The 20,587-nt window shown below is 33.9% G+C and overlaps 2 protein-coding genes across 3 annotated transcripts; both read right to left on the bottom strand.

Moving 5' to 3' along the window:
- Positions 1–265: 265 nt before the first annotated feature.
- LOC100813568 (uncharacterized protein At4g13200, chloroplastic) lies at positions 266–19,738 on the bottom strand. 2 transcript variants are annotated; one of them, XM_014771083.3, is made up of 4 exons: positions 19,422–19,708; positions 18,279–18,439; positions 4,197–4,383; positions 266–499 (listed from the first exon to the last, which is right to left on the bottom strand). In XM_014771083.3, exons 1-4 carry the CDS (start codon positions 19,600–19,602, stop codon positions 495–497), a joined length of 534 nt encoding a protein of 177 aa, XP_014626569.1. In that variant the 5' UTR covers positions 19,603–19,708; the 3' UTR covers positions 266–494. The 2 variants fall into 2 exon arrangements, with proteins under 2 accessions (XP_014626569.1, XP_003552081.1); XM_003552033.5 differs by lacking the exon at positions 266–499 and having other exon boundaries at positions 4,004–4,383; positions 19,422–19,738.
- Positions 13,424–18,268, bottom strand: LOC121173989 (uncharacterized). Its single transcript, XM_041011892.1, has 2 exons — positions 14,777–18,268; positions 13,424–14,678 (listed from the first exon to the last, which is right to left on the bottom strand). Exons 1-2 carry the CDS (start codon positions 15,339–15,341, stop codon positions 14,668–14,670), a joined length of 576 nt encoding a protein of 191 aa, XP_040867826.1. The 5' UTR covers positions 15,342–18,268; the 3' UTR covers positions 13,424–14,667.
- Positions 19,739–20,587: the final 849 nt, after the last annotated feature.

The raw sequence follows: 20,587 nt of genomic DNA on the forward strand, positions 1-20,587 counted from the left end.
CAAATATTAACAAAGACAAAAATTAATAAATCAAAGAATAATGAATTAATGCCTTCAAACTGAACTAAACTTTCCAGATGGAAAAAGTTCCCAGCAACGGTGCCAAACTACTTGTTTCGCTCTCCGGGATACTACTTGTTTGTGTGGATGTGAAATCTACCAGCAAGTACACCGGGTCGTCAAGTAAATAATTAAAATGGTGTGAACCGAGTATCGAACTCAGGGAACTTGTTCATTTGGTAAAGGTTTGTTCAATAAGCAGGCATTTGTAAACAGAAATCATGATTGTGAATGAAAGTAAAAGTATGTTCTATTCTAATTACAAAGCAATAAACCTGAGCAAGTAAGTGTGAAAACCGATATCTAAAGGCGTTGGGTCCTCTTACTGAGCAAATTGATGCAATTAAGGATGTTTCTCTAATTAAAGATGTTTCTGTGTTCTATGCTGAAGGCTTAAGTAATAAACACCGATGTCTCGTGAGTTTAGCCTAATTCTAATTAAACTTTGTTCGTAGATGTCTCTTGTTGAACTTAGCTTAATTGAACAGCTTTATGATCACAACATAATAAAAACTAAATTATCGCACTCCGTGTCCAGACATGTAACCTAATCTTGCTCTATCAAGTTCTAAGGAGACAATACATCTTTCAATGCTAAAGCCCCTAACAGTACACACATATGGATGATCAAGCCACAAGCATGCAATAATAAAGTACTCATAGAAACAATGAACACATAAAACAACCTTAATTAGATAGGGAAAGAGTTTGCATCAATTACTCAACAAGAATCCCCAACTGAGGATTTAGCCTTCTAGAGCAAGGAAGCTCCTTTTACAATGAAGAAGAGGAATTAAGAGAAATTGCTTGCTTACAAAGGAGTGGGGATGTCTCCTCCATCTCTAGGAACCTCACAATCACTCAAAAACTCACAAATATTCCTAAAAGATCAAAACTTGGCTTCTTTGCTCTCTTCTTTGCCTTTTTGTATTTCACTCTTCAAGCTCTGACGGCTATTCAGCGCTCTCTCTTCCAGCCCCCTTCATTCTCTGCAAGTCAGGCTTAAAAAAGAGCTCATTGACCTCGACGTCATGCTTAGCGCCATTCTCGCGCTTAGCGCAAGTAAGTGAACTTTCGCTCAGTGCCAAACTCGCGCTAAGCCTGGAAGGTGACAAACAACTCGCTGAGCGAGCTGATCATATGTTGGGCGCGTGCCTGCGTGACAGATTCCCTTCCAGATTCCTCCTATCCGCTAAGCGCGTTGATGCCTCGCTTAGCGGATGACATTCGCTAAACGCATTGAGCTCGCTTAGCGAGACATCAACTTTAGCACTTCTTCAAAATAACTCCTTTTTGCCTGAAATTGAAGAGAAATTGACATTAATTCCATACACAAGGCTTCTACTGAGCACAGATAAAAACAAAGCAAAATTTATTTACAATCCTACAAAAAGAACCATAAATTGGGGAAAATATATACATTTTGTAAAAGTTTTCTATACAAAAGTTAGTCGTATAAGACGACTAACATTCTTCACATTCCACCCAAAGATTATGTTTACTCATTTTGAGGTCTTCATAATCCCTATGTGTTTATGCACATTATCTCCATAGATCATATCTTTCTTCATATGATAATCATGAAGTTCATTAAGCTCCTTCATATCCTTTTGAAGTTCACTAGGTTTATATTGGTTTGCTCAAAGTGAGCTATGTCTAGTTCCCCTTTACACAACAGTAAAGGTTTATACTAATTAAAACTTGATTACAAAGCAAACTTTATGTCCTACCACTCCTGGCTATACAAGTATTCTTAATACCACTTCTGACACTATCTTAGACTATCCTTGAATCTAAGAAAACTCAAGTATTGTTTAACACTAAGTCACTCCTGACTTTCACAAACATTTGTTTGAATGAATACATGTATTCAACAACACTCAATGAGTGGATAAACAATAAAATTCAAATACAAGATAACTTTGCTTGGCAAAGGATAAACAATAAACACTTAAATGAGTCATCCAGTGATTTTTGCAAAGTTTTACTTCAGAGTAATTTCATCGTCTTTCTTTTTTGGTATAGTCTACCGTTTATAGACTTTAGTGAAAGATCCATTACAGGATTAGTGTTGATTCCTTGAAATAACCGTTGTCTCACAATGGGAGATGAGGCTATGTGGCATTCTCTGGTTCGTGAGGACAAGCGCAGAAGTACATATAGTTGCATGTGCCCCTTGTACTCGATGAAAGCGGCCCATGAGAAATATTCTGTGCAGACCTTTTATTCTCTTCCATTTTGTCATTTTCTTAAATTTAAGTGTTGACAATTCAAATAAAGAGAGGCAAAATGAAAATTTATAAAAGAGAATGTGTACTTCCTTTTTCAATTATCATAGCCTTTTCAAACTATGTTGATCACTTTTGAGAGTATATCAAAACTCATATCAACTGGAAACAAGTGTTAATTATACTTGGCATATAACACTGATTGATATATCATATAGACGCTTTTGGTTTTAGTGCATTGGATGCTAGTTAATAATTAATAGAGTTTTTCCCTCTTTGAGTGTGGGCGATGCAGATAATATAAGTCCTTTAATAAAATTGATTATATCCACTCATCATAAACTCATTAAAATATCAATAATTTATACTTACTGTTAATCATCAAAATCCAAGGTAGACGTAAAAGGTGGTGGTCGAGACCTAACACATAAAGAAAAGAAACCATCGTTAAAAGCTTTGTTTTGCAATTAAGATGTATAATATATGAAGTTAGTGATGAACATACCTTAAAACACAATTTTAGATAGAATTTAAATAACACTAACGATAGGATAAAAATAAGACTAACAAATATGGATATAAGTGTTTATCATTTTTTTTAATTTCTTGTCAACCATCTTAATTCTTAAGTGATATTTTATTAAAAAATATGTATCTATTTTGGAAGGATATCTCTGGAACTATGACTTATAGTTCTAGAGATACATTTTAAAAATAGGTATATGTAATTAGGGAAAGACATTTCTAGAAAACAAAAGGAGTATACTTCTTTATAAAAAAGGATATAATGGGTAATTGGGAGGTAGAAAGGGGTATGGGGTGTACTTAGAAAAATGGGACAGGGGTGTAAATAGCAAGAGCCTAATTTGGAAAGCAAATTTAGTCCAACACTTAATACTTAAGATGCATATCTAGTCCAACACTCAATCCTTAATCTCATTTTTCCATTTTTAATGTAATTTGTGTTCTTATTTTTTAGGTATAAGTTCATGTCTTTTCATCTTCCCTAGGTCAGGTTTTAGTGTTTTTGAGCTTCCTAAACCATTATGATGGTTAGTTAAACTTAATACGTTATTGTGATGCTAAATGGTAAGTAAAATGCTTAAATAGAAATACATACTTAGTGGGAAGCCCCATGGGAAGTAAATGATGGTGTACAATTAATGCCTAGTATGATTGTTTGTGGAACTTACTTCTTTTGTTTTAAAGGTTGCCTAGCATAACCTATAAATAGAAGCCTCTTGTAAGCTTCAAAGACAAAATTCTTAGATCAATTAAATTTATTGTTTTTCTATTAAGAGCTTCTCTTTTGTTCTTAAGTTTAAGAACTTTATAGTGTTGGTTCTACCGACAAATCACGATTGGAGTCGAATTTCTCTTTGTTCACTTGTTTCCAAGACGATCCGTAAGTAAATTCATATCATATGGTGTCAAAAAAATAATAATAAATGATGAAAATACCTTGGTATCAGATAAACAAAGAGCTATATTGCTCTATCAAAAGTTAAGGGCCAGGTACACGTCCACAAGATGTTTATCACAACTCCTTTGGATAAAATATTAGCTAGAAGACTATTTCATTAAGACATGATCATATTCAAATTTCACAAAGTTGTCGCTGTATAAATAGTCATGGTAAGTGTTAATGATACCTCAAAAAACAAAGTCAAATCAAATTTTGTTGCATAATGGAAGAAACAGGGACACTCCAAATGAGAATTAGAATTTATTAATCTCTCTTGAATATATATATATATATATATACATATATATATATATATATTGGAGAACATAAGGCGTTAAGCAAATTCAGTATAAATCAGTCAAAAGTTGAAGCCCAATACAAAAGGATGGATCATTCATCACTAGTTGAACTAGTGGTAGGTTCCTCCCCTTTGGCAAGTTCGGAAATTGTTTCAGATGCAACAGTAGACTGAACAGAAGTGACTGGATTTGTTGAAGAATTTAAAGTGTCAGAAGTAATTGAATACAGGACTTTTGTCTCAACTCCAGACTTTGAAATTAGTCCTTGTGCCTCCATAGCTTGACGTGCTGATTTTTCCTTTGATTTTTTGGCTCTTTCCAACACTTCTTCCTGCATTAGCATTATATTTTCTAACATGTAAAAGAAAGGTACCAGAAGCGGAATTAAAACACTGAAACTGAAATGGTATTCAAATGTGTTAAATTACATAAATAAGAGGGATAGTATGCTTAAACTGTGTCTGAAATGCATCACTTTATATATAGGCTTATTGCATTAAATACACACATAAATGAAGAGGATATTCAGTTGCTTCTAAATGGAGATCATATCACTATAAACTATACTTAATACAATGAATGTAAAATATTTGATTAATTCTCAACACTCCCCCTCAAGCTAGCTTTAGCTTGTTACAAGAAAATTGATTTCCAACAAAAGGATAAAAAATTGAGTTATAGTAAAAAACATTATGAAGACAACTCAGGAATCTTTGGTGAAGTAAGGGAATATTGCTAGAAAGAAAGAGTTGAAATACCCATCAGCCTAAGAAAATTCTAAGGAAGTTTTGACTTTCTTAAAACCGACATTTGAAAGCTTCAAGCCAATATTAGTGAAGACACAAAGTGAAGAGAGGAAATTGTCATAGATAGTCAGCAAAGCCCAAAAAAAGTCACTGAGAAACACACTGGAAAGGCTAGTAACAAAATAGGCAACCAAAAGGTTCTTTACCAAAAAATGAGCAATGACCTGAAGGCGGTGGCCAAAAAACATGCTGAAAAGACAACAATATGATAGGCGATCAAAATTCCTTGTTGGAAAATGAACAACAAGCTAAAGGTGGTGTTAAACCCTAGAAATGTAAGATTTTTCAACCCTTGTATTTTAGGGCACCTAGACTAGTTTTTGTACTAGGGGTAGTTTTATAATTTCACATGCATTAAGTGAATATTTGATGTGTGTTGGGAAATAAATTTAATTGAATTGGGATAAGCCCAATCCAATTAAATTTTAGAGGGGGCATGAGCATTTGCTTGCTACACCCCATTGTCACATCATATAGTCACATTTTGTGCATGTCCTTCATGTTTTACATGCCTCATGACACCTAAGCACACTTAGTGGAGAATCTTAGACTTGATCTTGGATTAGTGGACTATAGCATAGCTAAAATTCACTAATCATAATTAGTGAAATTTTGACTCCAAAATTGAGTCCATAAATTCAATTTCAAATTCAAGTGAAATTTGAATTTCCCTCCAATTTTGTGTGACACTTAAACTATAAATAGAAGTCATGTGTGTGTATTTTTTAAACTTTAATCATTTAAGAATTACACTTCAAAGTTCAGACCTCATTTGAGGCACAAAATGTCGTGCCCCTTCTCTTCCTCCACTCATCATCTCCAACCTTCAAGCTCTTATCCATGGCTCCCTATGGTGGTGAGCTTCTTCTTAACTCATCTTCTCCTTGAAGTGACGTCTTCAATCATCTTTCTTCCTTCTCCATTCCGCAGCCATGATCTTCAAGAAGCAAAAGACTCCATTGATGAAGAAGATTCAAGGCCTACAAGCTCCACATGGAGCTACACCATGTGGTATCAAGAGCATCTTCGTCTAGGTGATATTCTTTTGCTTCCTCTATCTTTTTGTTCGGTCAATTCACTTTAATTACTTGTTCTTTATCTTATTCTCCATGTATATCCCCCATTGTCTTGTGGTTTGGTGTTGTTTAAAGTAGATTCAAAAAAATAAACCGATTAAATCTTAGATCTACACTTGTTCTTGCATTTCTATGGTTCAAATTTTATAGATCTACTCTTGAATCATGTTTTTGTGTTGATTTTAGATTCTATCATTTTTCAGTCATAATCTTCTTGTGTTGAACCTTTAGATCTAAATTTTCTTCCAAAATATTGATTTGACAAAAAAACCAAAAAAATCTAAGTGTAAACCACTTAATCCATGTTGTCTTAGAGTCATGTTTAGTCATAATAATTGTCACATTATGTTCTAAGTTTGTGTTAAATTTTGATTTTGTTAATTGAATTCTAGATACATTTGTTCACGTATTCTTGTCATTCTTAGTCTATCTTTTGAATTTTGAGTCTAATTCATGCATGTTATTTAGTTTATAACATGTTCTAAATCAATTCTTAGAAGTAGTCTATGACAAAATTGAGTTGTAGTGCTAAGTTGTGGTTGGATTTGTGAATCAAAATAAGTCTTAAACTCTCTTGAATTGTGTTATTCAAGACATTTGAGCATAAACAACATAAACACTACTCTTAATTTCTAGGTTGAAATCACTGGTGCTGACAGCTTGAACATACGAACTTGTAAATATTACTTTGAATTGGTCACGTCAAATTTTGAGCTAAAATTTTTACTGAATTTTCTAGACATCTGGACCAAAAATAGAAAAAAAAAAGAACCAAGTGATTTGGATAAAAGGAAAAAATACTAAAAATCACACAAGTGGGCAGGAAAATCAATTTCTAGGAAAAATAAAGTGAAAGGGAATTGTGCTTGTTGTTTTAGCTCGAAATTTGTTCTATAATTAGTATCTATTTTATATAAATCTTAGTTTTGAAATTTCAATTGAAAATTAGTGTGAAAACAAGTGTCAAAACTAAAGATTTCTTGAGTCTTATTTTTTTTGTTTTTGTAACTCTACTACAAAGTCATTCTAGGTTTCTCTTTGAGTCGTAGCTTGCTTTTAGGTGTTTTTCATTACTTTAATTATTGAATAATTCTTGAAAATTTGTCTTGCTAAAACTCTATTGGTTTAGCTTTCATTTCATTTTTTTTTTGTCTTTGGTTATTGCTTGTCTCTTTGTTTCCTTATTTGTGGGTTACCATATAAGGAATTGGATAGGAGGATTGGTGTCATCCCTTGAAGAATTTGAACCAAGAAGCAAGGGGTCAACCACCTTAAGAGCTATTGGACTAAGAAACACTTCAAATTGAGTGAATCACCAAATAGAGAACAACCAACAAAATTGAGGACCGTTTTGTAATTTTGTAAACTGCAATTTACTTGCCTTCATTGCTTTCAAGTTTTGTAACAACAAGACATTTCATTGGAAATGTGTTGGGAGCCTCCAATAGGTTATCAAATTTTCATTTGTGTGTAATAATTTTAGGCAATTTTCCCTTAGGATAGTGAGTGTTTTGTTGGGAACCTTAAATGTGATCATCCATACACTCCTAGGATCCGCCTAGTTTATATTTCTTGCACTTTAATTTCTTGCTTACTATCATAGTTTATTTTCTTTACTAATCAAACATAGTTTATCTTGTAATTACATAATATTTTCTTCTTGAAGTTTTGATGATGCCAAAGATGAACGCAATTCAAGTTTGATCCTAGTCAAGTGTAACACCCTGAAATATTACTAGTTATAAATCGATGTTTAATTGTATTTATTGTGTTATTTGACTATATGGTTGACTTGAATGAGTTGAGGTTTGGCTTAAATTAGTCATGTGTGAATTTCTTGATGTGAATGCTGAGTTATGTAGAATTTTGTTGAACTAAGTTGAAATTATTTTATTTCAGATTTTTCCCAAACCTATTTCAATAAAATCGCGATTCCGAATACGTTAACCGTTGGATCATCTTCAAATTTTGTTTGGGGCTTCCTAAGACACTTTTCCACAGTCTGACCGTTGGGATTTTGAAAATAACAACTTTTGATGTCTCACTAAGCGTGAAGGGCATGCTAAGCGCAATTCTAACCCAAGGAAATTGCACTGAGCGAGAATTGGCCCGCTGAGCAAGCCATAGTGCAGAGGAAGTTGTGCTGAGCAAGAATTTGCACGTTGAGCGAGAAAAGTGGACTCCAACTTAGCGAGACGAACTCGCTAAGCGAGATATGCAGATTATAAATACGTTCCTCAGCATGAAAAATACAAGTTTTCACTCTCCTCTTCTCCAAAATGCCACCCAAAACCTAACACCTCCTTCTCCACCACCCACGACCACCGATGGCCGCCACGAGCCGCCGTTGCTTGTCGTCGAACCCCCACACCAAGAGGAACATCTTAATCGGAGCAGAATTCTCAGAATTCTCCTCAAGGATTCGATGGAAAAAATTCCTCCAATCCTTCATTTCAAAGCTTCTCTGAGGTAATCTTGATTTCTAAGCCCTTATCCTAGTTAGTTTGAGTTCCTCTTAGTGTCTCTTGTGTGTTAGATATCTCTGGTGGGAGAAAAAAAGTAGTTAAAGAGTTTTAAGCATCTCCGAAGGGCGATGACTTAGAAGCTTTAATTATCGAAGGTCAGTGCATTTAATGGTGCCCATGTTTCACACTTCATATGACATGAAAATAGTATAAACTTTGTCAGTAAGTACTTGTAGTTTATCATGAGGAGGAATACTTGTACTTGGGGGCATGTCACTCAATTTGAAACTCCCTTGAGACTCGAGCTGATCACCATGGGGGGGGGGGGGGAGTTGTCTGTGCACGACAGGGTGACCTTCACACTTACTGCCTAATTTTCCTAAGTAAGAGTGCCGTGTGGACACGCTTAAGCTATTTCCTTGAGGATGGTACCACGTTGCATTTGAGAGTTAAGGTCAGGTGCATGCATCATACTGAGCATGGTTGCTTGGAACTATGGACTGATGATGACTATTTGTTGAGTGTGTGTTGGACTAGTGAATGTTTGTGTAAACTTATGATATTTGTTAATGTTTTCTTAATAATTATGGTTATTTGATCTTTGTATTAATTTCTTTTATAATAAACTCACCCCTCGCAATTTTTGTACCGTGTGATTAGTACCTATGATGATCGTGAACCTTTGTTTGTGGGAGCAGAATGACAACAGTAGAGTACGAGAAGTGAAATTCTTCTGTGGAGTCGTCAAGCCAACGTGATGACATTGGGATTATTTTGGGAGAGAGTTGAGTTTTGTTAATCAACTACTCCATAGTTGGTTACATAATTTTTTTTTGAATTGAGGATGTAAATCACAAATTTAATTATATGTATGAACAAATTTATTTTCCATTATGTTAATGATGTGTACTGAGTTACTATATATATATATATATATATATATATATATATATATATATATATATATATATATATAGATATATATATATTCATTTACTTAAGTAATGGTGCGTTGTTTGGTGAATGTATATCAAGAAAAAAATTACTTTCATTTTTCATAAGCAAATTAACGGAGTTTTCATTTAAAATTTGAAATTTTTCGCGATTTAAAGTGATGATATCCTAGCAATGAGACAGGTCGTTACATAAGAATCAAGAAATTCAAGAAGAACAATGAACTTAATCCATAGGATGTTAAAAGAATTTCTTAGATGATGTTGCCTAGGTTTAGGTGAGGAAAATATTTTACAAGGTTTTTTAGAAAAACTATTTTTAAAATAAGGTGTTTTTTTCTCTCTGGTAATCGATCACCATAGGATGTAATCGATTATCAGTAACTAAATGTCTTTAAAAAAAACAGTTTACAAATTTTGAATTTGAATATTAAACTGAGTAATCGATGACACAATAGATGTAATCGATTACCAGAAGTTAAAACTATTTTTAACAACTTTTAGAAATTTAAATTTTAAAAGTCTGTAATTGATTACAACACTTGTGTAATCAATTACCAGAGACACGAAAATTTCTAATTTCAAGTCTGAAGAGTCATAACTCTTCAAAAACTAACCGTATAATCAATTACCATATTAATGTAATTGATTACCAGTAAGGAAATTTTAAAATATAACTCCCAAAAATCACAACTGTTCAAAAGATTTTTGAATGACCACTAAAGGCCTATAAATAGGTAACTTGGGGTTCGAAATTCAATAGAGTTTTTCATAACCAAAAATTGTCTTATCCTCTCAAAAGAAAGTCTTGGCCAAACACTTGCAAAATCTATAAGGATTGTTGTGTGTTTTTCATCTTGTAATATTCTTATCTTCAAGAGAGAAAATATTTTCTTACTCAAAACAAACATTTATTGTTCAAGAGACTATGATTCTCTTAAGTTGTAAGGATTTTTGAACACAAGGGAAGAGTGTCCCTCTGTAGTTCAGACTTTGTAAAAGGATTTTTACAAGATAGTGGAAATCCCAAACGGGTTACTTGGAGACTAAACGTAGGCACATGGCATGACCGAACCAGTATAAAAACTGAGTTTGCATTCTCTCTTCCCTTAAGCTTCTTTTATTTGTTGCAGTTTATCTTTTGCTTTAAAGAAATTTATTTTGACTTGTTCTTTGGGTAATTCATATTAAGGATGAATTGTTAATCTAAAAGAGAGTTAGTATTTTAATTGGGGAAAGTTTTTTATCTTAATTCAACCCCTCTTCTTAAGATACCGAGACCACTTGTTTAACAACCTTCATTGCTTTCAAGTTTTGTAACAAAAAGGTCTTTCATTGGAAGTGTGTTGGAAGTCTCTTATGAGACACCGAATCCCTATGATAGGTGATATGATGAATATTTTGAGTGGTGCAACCCTCTTTTGTAAAATCATTCATGCATCCAACATCTTCATGATTCGCATACATAGGAACTCATTAGGTAGGTTTGTTCTTATTTTTAGTTTCAATACAAACTTAAGGGCTCATATGGGACACCTTAGGTTTATTGTACTTTTTGATAAGAATAATCAACATGAAAATACAAAAAAAAATATATGTTTTATTACATTACTTTCTTTAATTTTTTAAATAGTAATCAAGGGATTCTCACGAACTCTGAGAGAATAAAGGTCATTCCTGAGTGAATCACTCTATCAAGTATAAGTAAAATTTGGGGCTTCCATGACTTAAAAAATATTTACAAAATGTTTGTTCCATATTTTTCTATACTTGTAACATTACTCATTGAGTTGGTGAGGAACCATTTTTCCTCATGGGAAGATGTCCAAGAAATGGGTTTTCAAACCTTACCTTACTCCAACATACCAAACACCACTAATATATATATATTTTATTCTTTTTACAGGTGTTAAGGAAAGAAACCCAGAATTTAAGAAACCTCTGGATTTGAGGATTTACCTTTTCAAAAGGGGGGAAATGGTGCAATCCTACCCTCCAAGAGCATTGGATAGAAGACTCCAAGAAGATTAAGTCAGAGATGCAAGAGAAGGCCTTAGAATTTTCATGAGCCTTAGACTAGATTTCGGGCTCATGGGCTAAGTATGAGCCCATTTATCTTTATACATATTAGATTAAGATTTCATTATTTTTAGAGCTCTATAATGTAGGTAGGATACCCTAGAAATATAGAATTTTTCAGCCCTTGTATTTTAGGGCACCTATACTAGTTTTTGTATTAGGGATAGTTTTGTAATTTCGCATGCATTAAGTGAATATTTGATCTGTGTATTAGGAAATAAATTTAATTCAATTGAGATAATCTCAATCCAATTAAATTTTATAGGGAGAAGTGAGTATTTGCTTGCTAAACCCCATTGTCACATCATATAGTCACACTTTGTGCATCTCCTTCATGTTTTACATGTCTCATGACGCCTAAGTACACTTAATGAAGAATCTTGGACTTGATCTTGGATTATTGGGTTGAAGCATAACTAAAATTCACTAATCATAATTAGTGAAATTTTGGCTCCAAAATTTGGCTTCATAAATTCAATTTCAAATTCAAGTGAAATTTGAATTTCCCTCCAATTTTTTGTGACACTTAGGATATAAATAGAGGTCATGTGTGTGCATTTTTTAAACTTTGATCATTTGAGAATTACACTTTCAAGTTTAGACCTCATTTGAGACACAAAATTTTGTGTCCCTTCTCTCCCTCTCCCTCCACTCATTTTTTCCTACCTTCAAACTCTTATCCATAGCTTCCTATAACAGTGAGTTTTTTTTTTACTTATCTTCTCCTTGAAGTGACTTCTCTAATCATCTTCCTTCCTTCTCCATTTTGTTGTCATGATCTTCAAGAAGTAAAGGACTCCATTGATGAAGAAGATTCAAGGCCTACAAGCTCCACATGGAGCTACGTCACTAGATACCATGTTAAATTACATAAATCAGAAGGATAGTATAGTAGGTTGAAACCGTGTGTCTGAAATACACCAGAGGCACAAATGATTATATATAGGCTTATTGCATTACACAAAAATGAAGAGGATATTCAATTTCCTCTAAATGGAGATCATGTGCCTATAAACTATAATTAATACAATGAATGTAAAATATTTGATTGATTCTCCACAAAATGGTTTTGGAACCCTCAGGAAGTGCCCTCAGTAAAAGGATTACCTATGGAGTAAAGTAACAGAAAAACAATTTAATGGATGGACACTAGCTCCTTACAAGATGATCGAATTAAAAAGAAAAAATAAGAGTGACTCCTTTTTTATGAGATAGGAATAACTCCTATACTTAGCACCCCCAAAATTCCCTGAAATGATAACTGATACCTCTTCCAATCCCCTCTAGCCCTTTATTTTCCCACTTTCTCCTCTATTGCACGATTTGCATGATTCCCTCATGATTCACACACCCTCCTGCTCCACTCCTTTCTAGACATTTATTTTCCCACTTTCTCCTCTATTGCACGATTTGCATGATTCCCTCGTGATTCACACACCCTCCTGCTCCACTCCTTTCTAGACAGGTGGCATTCTGCATTTCTGTTATTCTTCCCTATCCTTCCTCTCTCTCCATCATCAGCTAGCACATGTCCCTCCCTGTTCTCATTTCAATCCTTGTTCTTGTGGCCTACTACCCCTACTATCAAGATATAAGGAGAAGGGAAAGTTCGTTAACATAGTTAGAGTATTAATAAGTTACAGTTAGAATATTGATTAGTTAGTTAAGGGGTTAGTTAGTTAGATAAAGGGATTTACTAGATATAAATAGGGGGAAAAGAATAGGAGAGAGAGAGATCTTATCATTTGTAGATTGAGCATTAGCTCTTAGTGAAAGAAGAAATCTTTTGTGAAGGGGAAACCCTTGGAGGAGAGTTTTCTGTCCTATTTTCTGTTCTTTTCTTACTAGTCATAAACTCCTTTCTTTTCTTTCTCATTTCAATTTTTGGTTTCTAACAATTGGTCTGACCTGTTGGATTTGTGTTCGTGATGGAAAACTAAGTGGAAGCATTGGAGAAATTGGCCAAAGATCAAGGGGAGAAACTGACGGAGCTGCTGCAAGGGTGAAGGAATATTATTGAAAGGAATATTACACAAACGCATTACAAGTTTTTGTGTAGCAACACTTGGGTGCTCCAATCTAGAGTGCCAAGTGTTGGCTCAAACAGTATTTATAGAGGCTGAATTAACAGGAAAGTGGGATTTTACAATGGAAGGCAACAAATCAGTCTTAGAAGTAGACTTGGCAATTGAGCTTGAAGAAGTGGAATTTGACAACAGCTTGGGAAATGTGTACAAGCCATTGGATCCAAGATGTCCTTTGAGAAGAACCTCATTGGATACCTGAGATTTAACAAAGCACACATTAGGATGAAATTCAAAGTAAATTGAATTATCCTTTGTAACACTCAAAAGGTTTTTAGAAACGGTTGGAACATGCAATATTCTATTTAGAACTAGATCAGCAGAATGATTATAAGGAGAAATAAAGGAGGAAGAACCAATAGATTTGATGAGCAGACCTTGACCATTGACTACAATCACTTGATCAAGACCCTCAAATGAAGAACACTGCTTAATGTTCTCAACATTGGCATTGACATGATGAGAGGCACATAAGTCAGAATACCAAATGTTGGATTGGTCAAAAGTTGAACCAATAGTCATAGCTTGAGAGCATGATTCTATTTGGGAGTGTAACTTGTCATTTGGTGAGGGGAGACCATAGCCATCTGTGTGGGAACCACTTGCTGCATGGCTGGTTGTTGCATAACAGGTTGCTGCATGAGAGGGTGCTGCATGAATGCCTGTTGCATAACAGGTTGTTGCATTGGCTGCATAAGAACCATTTGGGGTTGGACAAGCTGTTGAGGTTGAACAGACATTTGAGGTTCTGCGGAGTGACAAAATTAGCAACGGGATATTGCAGCTGAGTCCCAAAAGCAGAAGTAACAAAGGACTGACGAAACATCATGGAATAAGGAGAGACAGTAGTTGAGGGCTTGTGCCAACAATCTGCAGCCACATGTCCAAACTTCTGACAAATATAGCACTGCAGAGAACTATGACCGCCACGTCCTCCATGACCCCCTCTGCCACCAGATCTGCCATTAATACAACCACCACGACCAGCATTCTGATTCTGATTCCAATCAGTATGTGAAGAGTAGGAATTCTGCTGAACATAGTTTGCAGTAGCAGATGCGAAAAAAAGTGTTGGTATCAGATTGTGCAGAGGATGACACAACACAGGAAAAGGCCACATTAACCAAAGCAACAGCCTTCTTTCGATACCTTTCAATTCGTGCCTAATGACCAATCAGCAAAGTTTCAATTTCATCAACAGTAAGGGGTTCAGCATGGTTATCAATGAAGGAAATAGACGACTCATAGGTTTCAGGCAAACCTTCAACAATGACAGCAATGTGTTCATGCACTGAAATGGGTTCGCCAATAGCATTAAGTGAATCCACTAGATCTTGGATCGCTGATAGAAATTCAGAAACAGTGTGTCCATCAAGAGTAAGTTGATGAAGAGTACGGAGGTGATTACACTTTACATTCATGTGAGTGTGAAAGTGATTATTGATTCTGTCCCACAGATGCCAGGAAGTCTTGCAATTGACGAATTTTTGAAGAATAGGTGCTGAAATTGTGGAATGCAACCAGGAAAGCAATAATTGATCCTGTTGATCCCAAAGTTCGAATGTTTCAGTTACTCTGCCAGCATTTGCATCTTCAACAGTGGCAAACCTCTGCGGAATCAGAACCTCGTGAATAAAATGAAGCAAATTGTAACCACGAATTACGGGTTTCACCTGCGTCCTCCAAAACAAATAATTTGTTAAATCAAGCTTCTCAGTAATAGTGTGATTCAGATTGGTGTTCACCGGAGCAGGATGCACAGGTAGCGCAGCATCACCATGTGGTGGATTGGGGTCACCTCCACCACTAGTAACAGGCATAGCCATGAGTGAACAAGAAAAACAGCCAAACACCAAGCGAAGAACAAAGAGGAGCAGAGAGCCACACGCAAATCAGAGATCGCAAGCCCCTAAAATTGCGAACCAGAAAACACCAGTCCATATCTATAATTTCCTTTTAGCTAATATGATTAAGCCACCTAAACTCTAGAATTTCTGTTTAATAATTCCAACCTTCATTTTCATTGTTTTAAAAATTCATTGTAATCAATTGTTAATTTTCACAAGAATGGAAATATACTGATAGATACATATTCAGAATGGTGGAAAACAGCCAATCTTAATTACAAAAAGAATGCATTCTGACCTGTTTCTACTCTACTCCTTATGTACTCAAGAGATCACAGATTTACAATATAAATGAATCTCTTCTCTACTCCTTATGTACTCAAGAGACTTGTGGTTTGTTTGATTCTCTATCTCATCTATTTTTTTTCCTTTTTTTTTTTGTTTTAAAAACTGTTTTCTAAAACAATTCAACAATACTCGACAATCAATTTCTGATCCAAAATCTATTAAAATTTGAAAATTGTTTACATAACAAGTGGGAGCTGCTTTCTCAGCTTCTCATCCTTTTTTTTCCTTAAACTTCTCTGCTCAGGAGACAAACTTTAAGAAAACAAAAATGTCTTAGGGAACAAACACTTCCAAATGTGCTCAGGAGACAAACAAATTTTTGTAAACAAAAATTATTTTTGAAAACAGTAAACAAATAAGCCCTTGGACTTTCCCTCCTAATTTCCACTCTAAAACCAAAGACTCCTCTTTGTCCTTCTAATTATTTATGCCTTGTCAAACTAACAATCTAATTATTACAACTAATAGAGATTGGCCCGTTTAACTGGAGTTTACTATCTTAAACATTGTTTCACAATTGGAGACAGGAGGACAACCTTTCTTTTCTTATTTTATTGAATTATTCTGTTTTCTTTCTGTATCATTTTTCAGAGAATATAGCAGTGTTGCACTGTTGCACGTTCTATTAGTATAGAAAGAATGCAACATTTTAGTTATTCTAAATCACAATATGTTTATCAGCATCTCAATTGGTTGCCACTTACAATTTCCAACTCATTTTTTCAACTCTTGTAGGTACCGTATCATTAAACTTTTAGGTCATCAACGTAACTCTATATAGCTCAACAATCTGTCTTTCTTCTGTATATAATTATCCCAGTAATTAAAATTTGACAGTCCAACACACTTTGGAATACAAAACTGATTGTAGACTAAATTAAATATATATATATATATATATATATATATATATATATATACACAGTTGGAATTCGAAATATTTTTATTTGGACAATTGGCAATCCCCATTAGCAGTAATATCATTTTAAAATTAGAAATACAATATTGAACATTTGCCTATACTGCCAAATTAAGGTCCAATAAAAGGAATGAACTATATTCTACAAGTTGAGTTACAATCTAACATTAATAGTCAGAGCATCCAAAATGTAACACTGGATCATGTTACCACATAAAATCTTTAAGCAGATTATAACTTTCCAATTTATAGACTTAGATGAAAAATAATAGGCAACAATTTATTGTTTATGTAGTCATGAAGTAATACACGAGACAACATATTTAGGGTTAATTATTTTTTAGTCCTTGAACTTTTTCAGGTTTTTACTTTTAGTCCCAACAAAATTTTGACTGATCTTAGTCTCTAAACTTTTATTCCATTAATGTTTTTAGTCTCTGCCGTCAAATAGCACTGTTAAATAATGATGTGCAGTTGCATTAGTGGAAGTTAATTTTGTGGGGGCTCAAAACTGCTAAAAATTGCCTTGCTAAAATGTTGAAAATGTATTAAATAACTTCTAGCAGTTAAAAAGCTGCCAAAAACTGATTTTGCCTTTTCCTATTTTTCTCCTTTTATAACCACTGACCAACGAATATCATCAATAAAAAAATAAAATCACATATTATTTAAAATTACAATGCTCTTTTCCTTATTCTGGTATTCTTATCAATCTTTTTTTAAACATTATAAGCTTCATTTAAAATATTAAGAGGGTTGCAGATGAATGCTCTTTTCCTCGTATTGTGACAAAAATTTGGAGGGTTGCAGACACAAGCTACTGCAAGGGATCAACCCACATTTCGCTCGCAAACACAAGGGTGCTCTCAGAGATTTGGGAAAAACTCAATTTCAGAATTGGGTTTTGGAAGCTAGAAGATTCGTTGGGTTTTCGTAGGTGTGCCTACACGTCTCACTCTCACAATGTACACAAACTGGCGACACACCCAATAGACCAAGCCCCAACCCCGCCTTTACGAACCAATCTCGGAGGGTCACCAAAATGAAGTGAGTAGCATAGCACAGGGTCACCAAAAAGAAAGGCACACACCGCTGCCTCCAGGTTTTCAGTTTGGATTTAGGGTTGGGGTGGTTGTGTGTTTCAAGCAACAAGTGGAAGCAGAACTGATTATGGGTTTGGGTTGTTGTGGGTTTCTGATCTATTTTTTAAAAAAACTTTTTTATTTTGCTGGGTTTGTGTTTGTGCCTCTACTTATTTTGATTTTGATTTTGGATCTGAGTTTTGTATTGATTTGAACTTGCATTGATGGATGGAGGAAAGGGGCCAATCAAAAAAGGCAAAAGCAATTTCTGGCGGTTTTCAGCCGCCAAAAATTGTTTACTACATCTTAGCAAGGCAATTTCTGGATTTTTAACCGCCACTAAATGTAATAAAATAACAATAACATTAACGCCATCTCATCATTTAATGATGCTATTTGACGGCAAGGACTAAAAACATTAACGAAATACAAGTTTAGGGACTAAGACCGGTCAAAATTTTGTTCAGGGACTAAAAGTAAAAACCTGAAAAAGTTCAGGGACTAAAAACATAATTAACCCTATTATTTATCTAGCACAAGATAATGCCAGTTTAAACTGCTCCATACCTGAAAGTCCTGCACTTGCTTTTGCTGTTCAGCTTGCAATCTTCCAACGGTGCTCAAAATCTCACCAACTGTTGATTCAATGCGCTCATTTAGAGCTTCAGCTACAGCTTTTCCCAAGAAAAATGCATCCAGGACACTTCTGTTGCTGCTATCACTATCACCTGCAAGATTCAGCTACTTATTTACTTGAAAAAGAAAATATAATAAAATCACCTTTAAAATAGAGAACTTTAAGTGGACTAATTTATAACCTGAAAACTACTTGTTCACTGGTAAATAACATAAACTACAAATTGAAAAAGTAAATCCTTAAGAATGGATTATCATTAACCCAATTTACTAAGTGAAACATTACTATTAGAAAAGGAGAAATGCTAGCAACACACCATCTGACACACTATTTTAACCACACTCTCTACTACAATTGGCTGAAATTTATTAGAAATCCCAAATTTTGGTAGGATTCACGACTCATTTAATTATTCTTTCCTAATTTAGTAGTTTTCAGTGAATTTCAATCAATAACAGAGTGAGTGTTAGAAAGAGTGTGTTAGACAGATTGTTAGAAAGGTTCTGTCTGTTTCCGGATTTTCAAATTCTGTTCTATATTTTAAAAATAAGAAAACAAAAAAAACCATTCAATAAAAAAGTAGTTTTTGAAAGCTGTTTTCAAAAGTAATACGTTTCTTTCAGTTTTTACAATAAAAAATATCAAAACATTGGTTTTCTACTTTCAGTTTTTTGATACTCCTGTTTATCCTTACATTTCATTTTCTTCCCCCTCTCCTACTATCTAAAAATTAGTTTTTGAAAACGGTAGCATGAAATGATTTTAAAAGTTAGAAAGCAAAAACACAAATAAACACAACGTAAGTAATGAACATTCATTTAATTTCCTACTCCCCGTGAATCCAATCATCAATTAAAAAACCTTCAGCATTTGTGAAATAAAAGGAAGAAAAAAAACTGTAACGATAGATGCTAGTGGAAACAGCAGTAAGGATGAAATTTTTTCAGACAACAGCAACCCATGAACCCCAGAAATTGATGTCTGGGCACATCATGGAAGAACACATCATCAACATTACTAGCAGCAAAATAGAGAGAGAGAGAGAGAGAGAAAGAAGAAAAACAATACTTTACCAGAGCCAGGGCCACCTGGCCAGATGCTACATTTGCAGCGAAGTCCAGTGTTTTGAGAACCCCTTTTGCGGGGAAGTTCAATGTGAGTGGATTTGGAAGAAGGAACAGCGAAATTGAAAAATAAGGGACAAAAAGAAACAGATGTTTTGGACAACGTAAGAAACGAAAGGACAGTGTTCATTTTCTCCGAAACACTCTTGTTCTGCCTCTGTTGTCCCCGTTAACCGCACTACGAGTTGGACTTGTCCAAAAGATCTATCTAAACTGAACTTGGAAAAGAAATCTGAAGAAAGAGAAAAACAAAGAAAAAACACTTATTTTTTCTTACAAAAGTTATAAGAAAAAAAACTAAATATGAATTTGGTCTAAGTTCACGTTCTTAAAATTTTGCTCCTTTTAAGTTTTAATGTTGAATTTTAGTTCGTGTACATTTGCATTTTCTTAAATTTTGGTACTGTAAATTTGTTTTATTTTTAATCCTTATAAATTTAAGTTTTCTCAATTTTATGCTTTATAAGATTACAATATTTTATTTGGCTCCTATAAATTCATTTTTTAGGAACTATAATTGGAAAGATGCAAATTTACAACACTGAAAATGCAAATAAAAATTATAAGGAACCAAAATTAAAAAAAAAAACATAAATTTATAATGACTAAAAAATATAAACTTTTAGGGACTAAAATTAAAAAAAAAATACATGTATTTAAGAAGAAAAAGGTGTTTTTCTTATCCATTTTCTTGTTTTAAAAGTGTAGAAACACTTACTTTTACATTTTTTTAAACATGGTCTTTTAATTAATTATAATTTATTTTAATCATAAACCTGTATGACTCTTACTCTCTTTTTTTTAATTAACTTTAATCATTTTATATTCACTGAATAGAAAAAAAAAAACACTTTTTAAATTGATAATTTATTGATTTATCAATTAAATAATATATTTTTAAACTAAAATTAAAATTTTGACAATATCAACATAATTAATTTTATAATACCAAGTGAGGGGTTGTTCATGGGCTTTCATCATCTGTTAAGTTTCATGCCACTAGAACTCTGCTTTATCGGCTAGCATATATGTGGCATAAGTAACTTTATTTTTCAGGGCATGTCTTGGCACAAAAGATCTTCTCCAACTCTTTAATCCAGTAATAAACTAAATTT

Source organism: Glycine max, chromosome 18 (genome assembly GCF_000004515.6).
Source record: "Glycine max cultivar Williams 82 chromosome 18, Glycine_max_v4.0, whole genome shotgun sequence".
NCBI classification, from domain to species: domain Eukaryota; kingdom Viridiplantae; phylum Streptophyta; class Magnoliopsida; order Fabales; family Fabaceae; genus Glycine; species Glycine max.

Bases quoted from the DNA above. Each gene is read 5' to 3' on its own strand.
- LOC100813568 (XM_003552033.5), bottom strand. From the start codon at position 19,602: ATGAACACTGTCCTTTCGTTTCTTACGTTGTCCAAAACATCTGTTTCT. The intron at 18,440-19,421 runs GTAAAGTATTGT...TGAATCTTGCAG, and splicing joins GCCAGGTGGCCCTGGCTCTG to GTGATAGTGATAGCAGCAAC. The intron at 4,384-18,278 runs GTATGGAGCAGT...ATGCTAATGCAG, and splicing joins AGCAAGTGCAGGACTTTCAG to GAAGAAGTGTTGGAAAGAGC.
- LOC121173989 (XM_041011892.1), bottom strand. From the start codon at position 15,341: ATGGCTATGCCTGTTACTAGTGGTGGAGGTGACCCCAATCCACCACAT.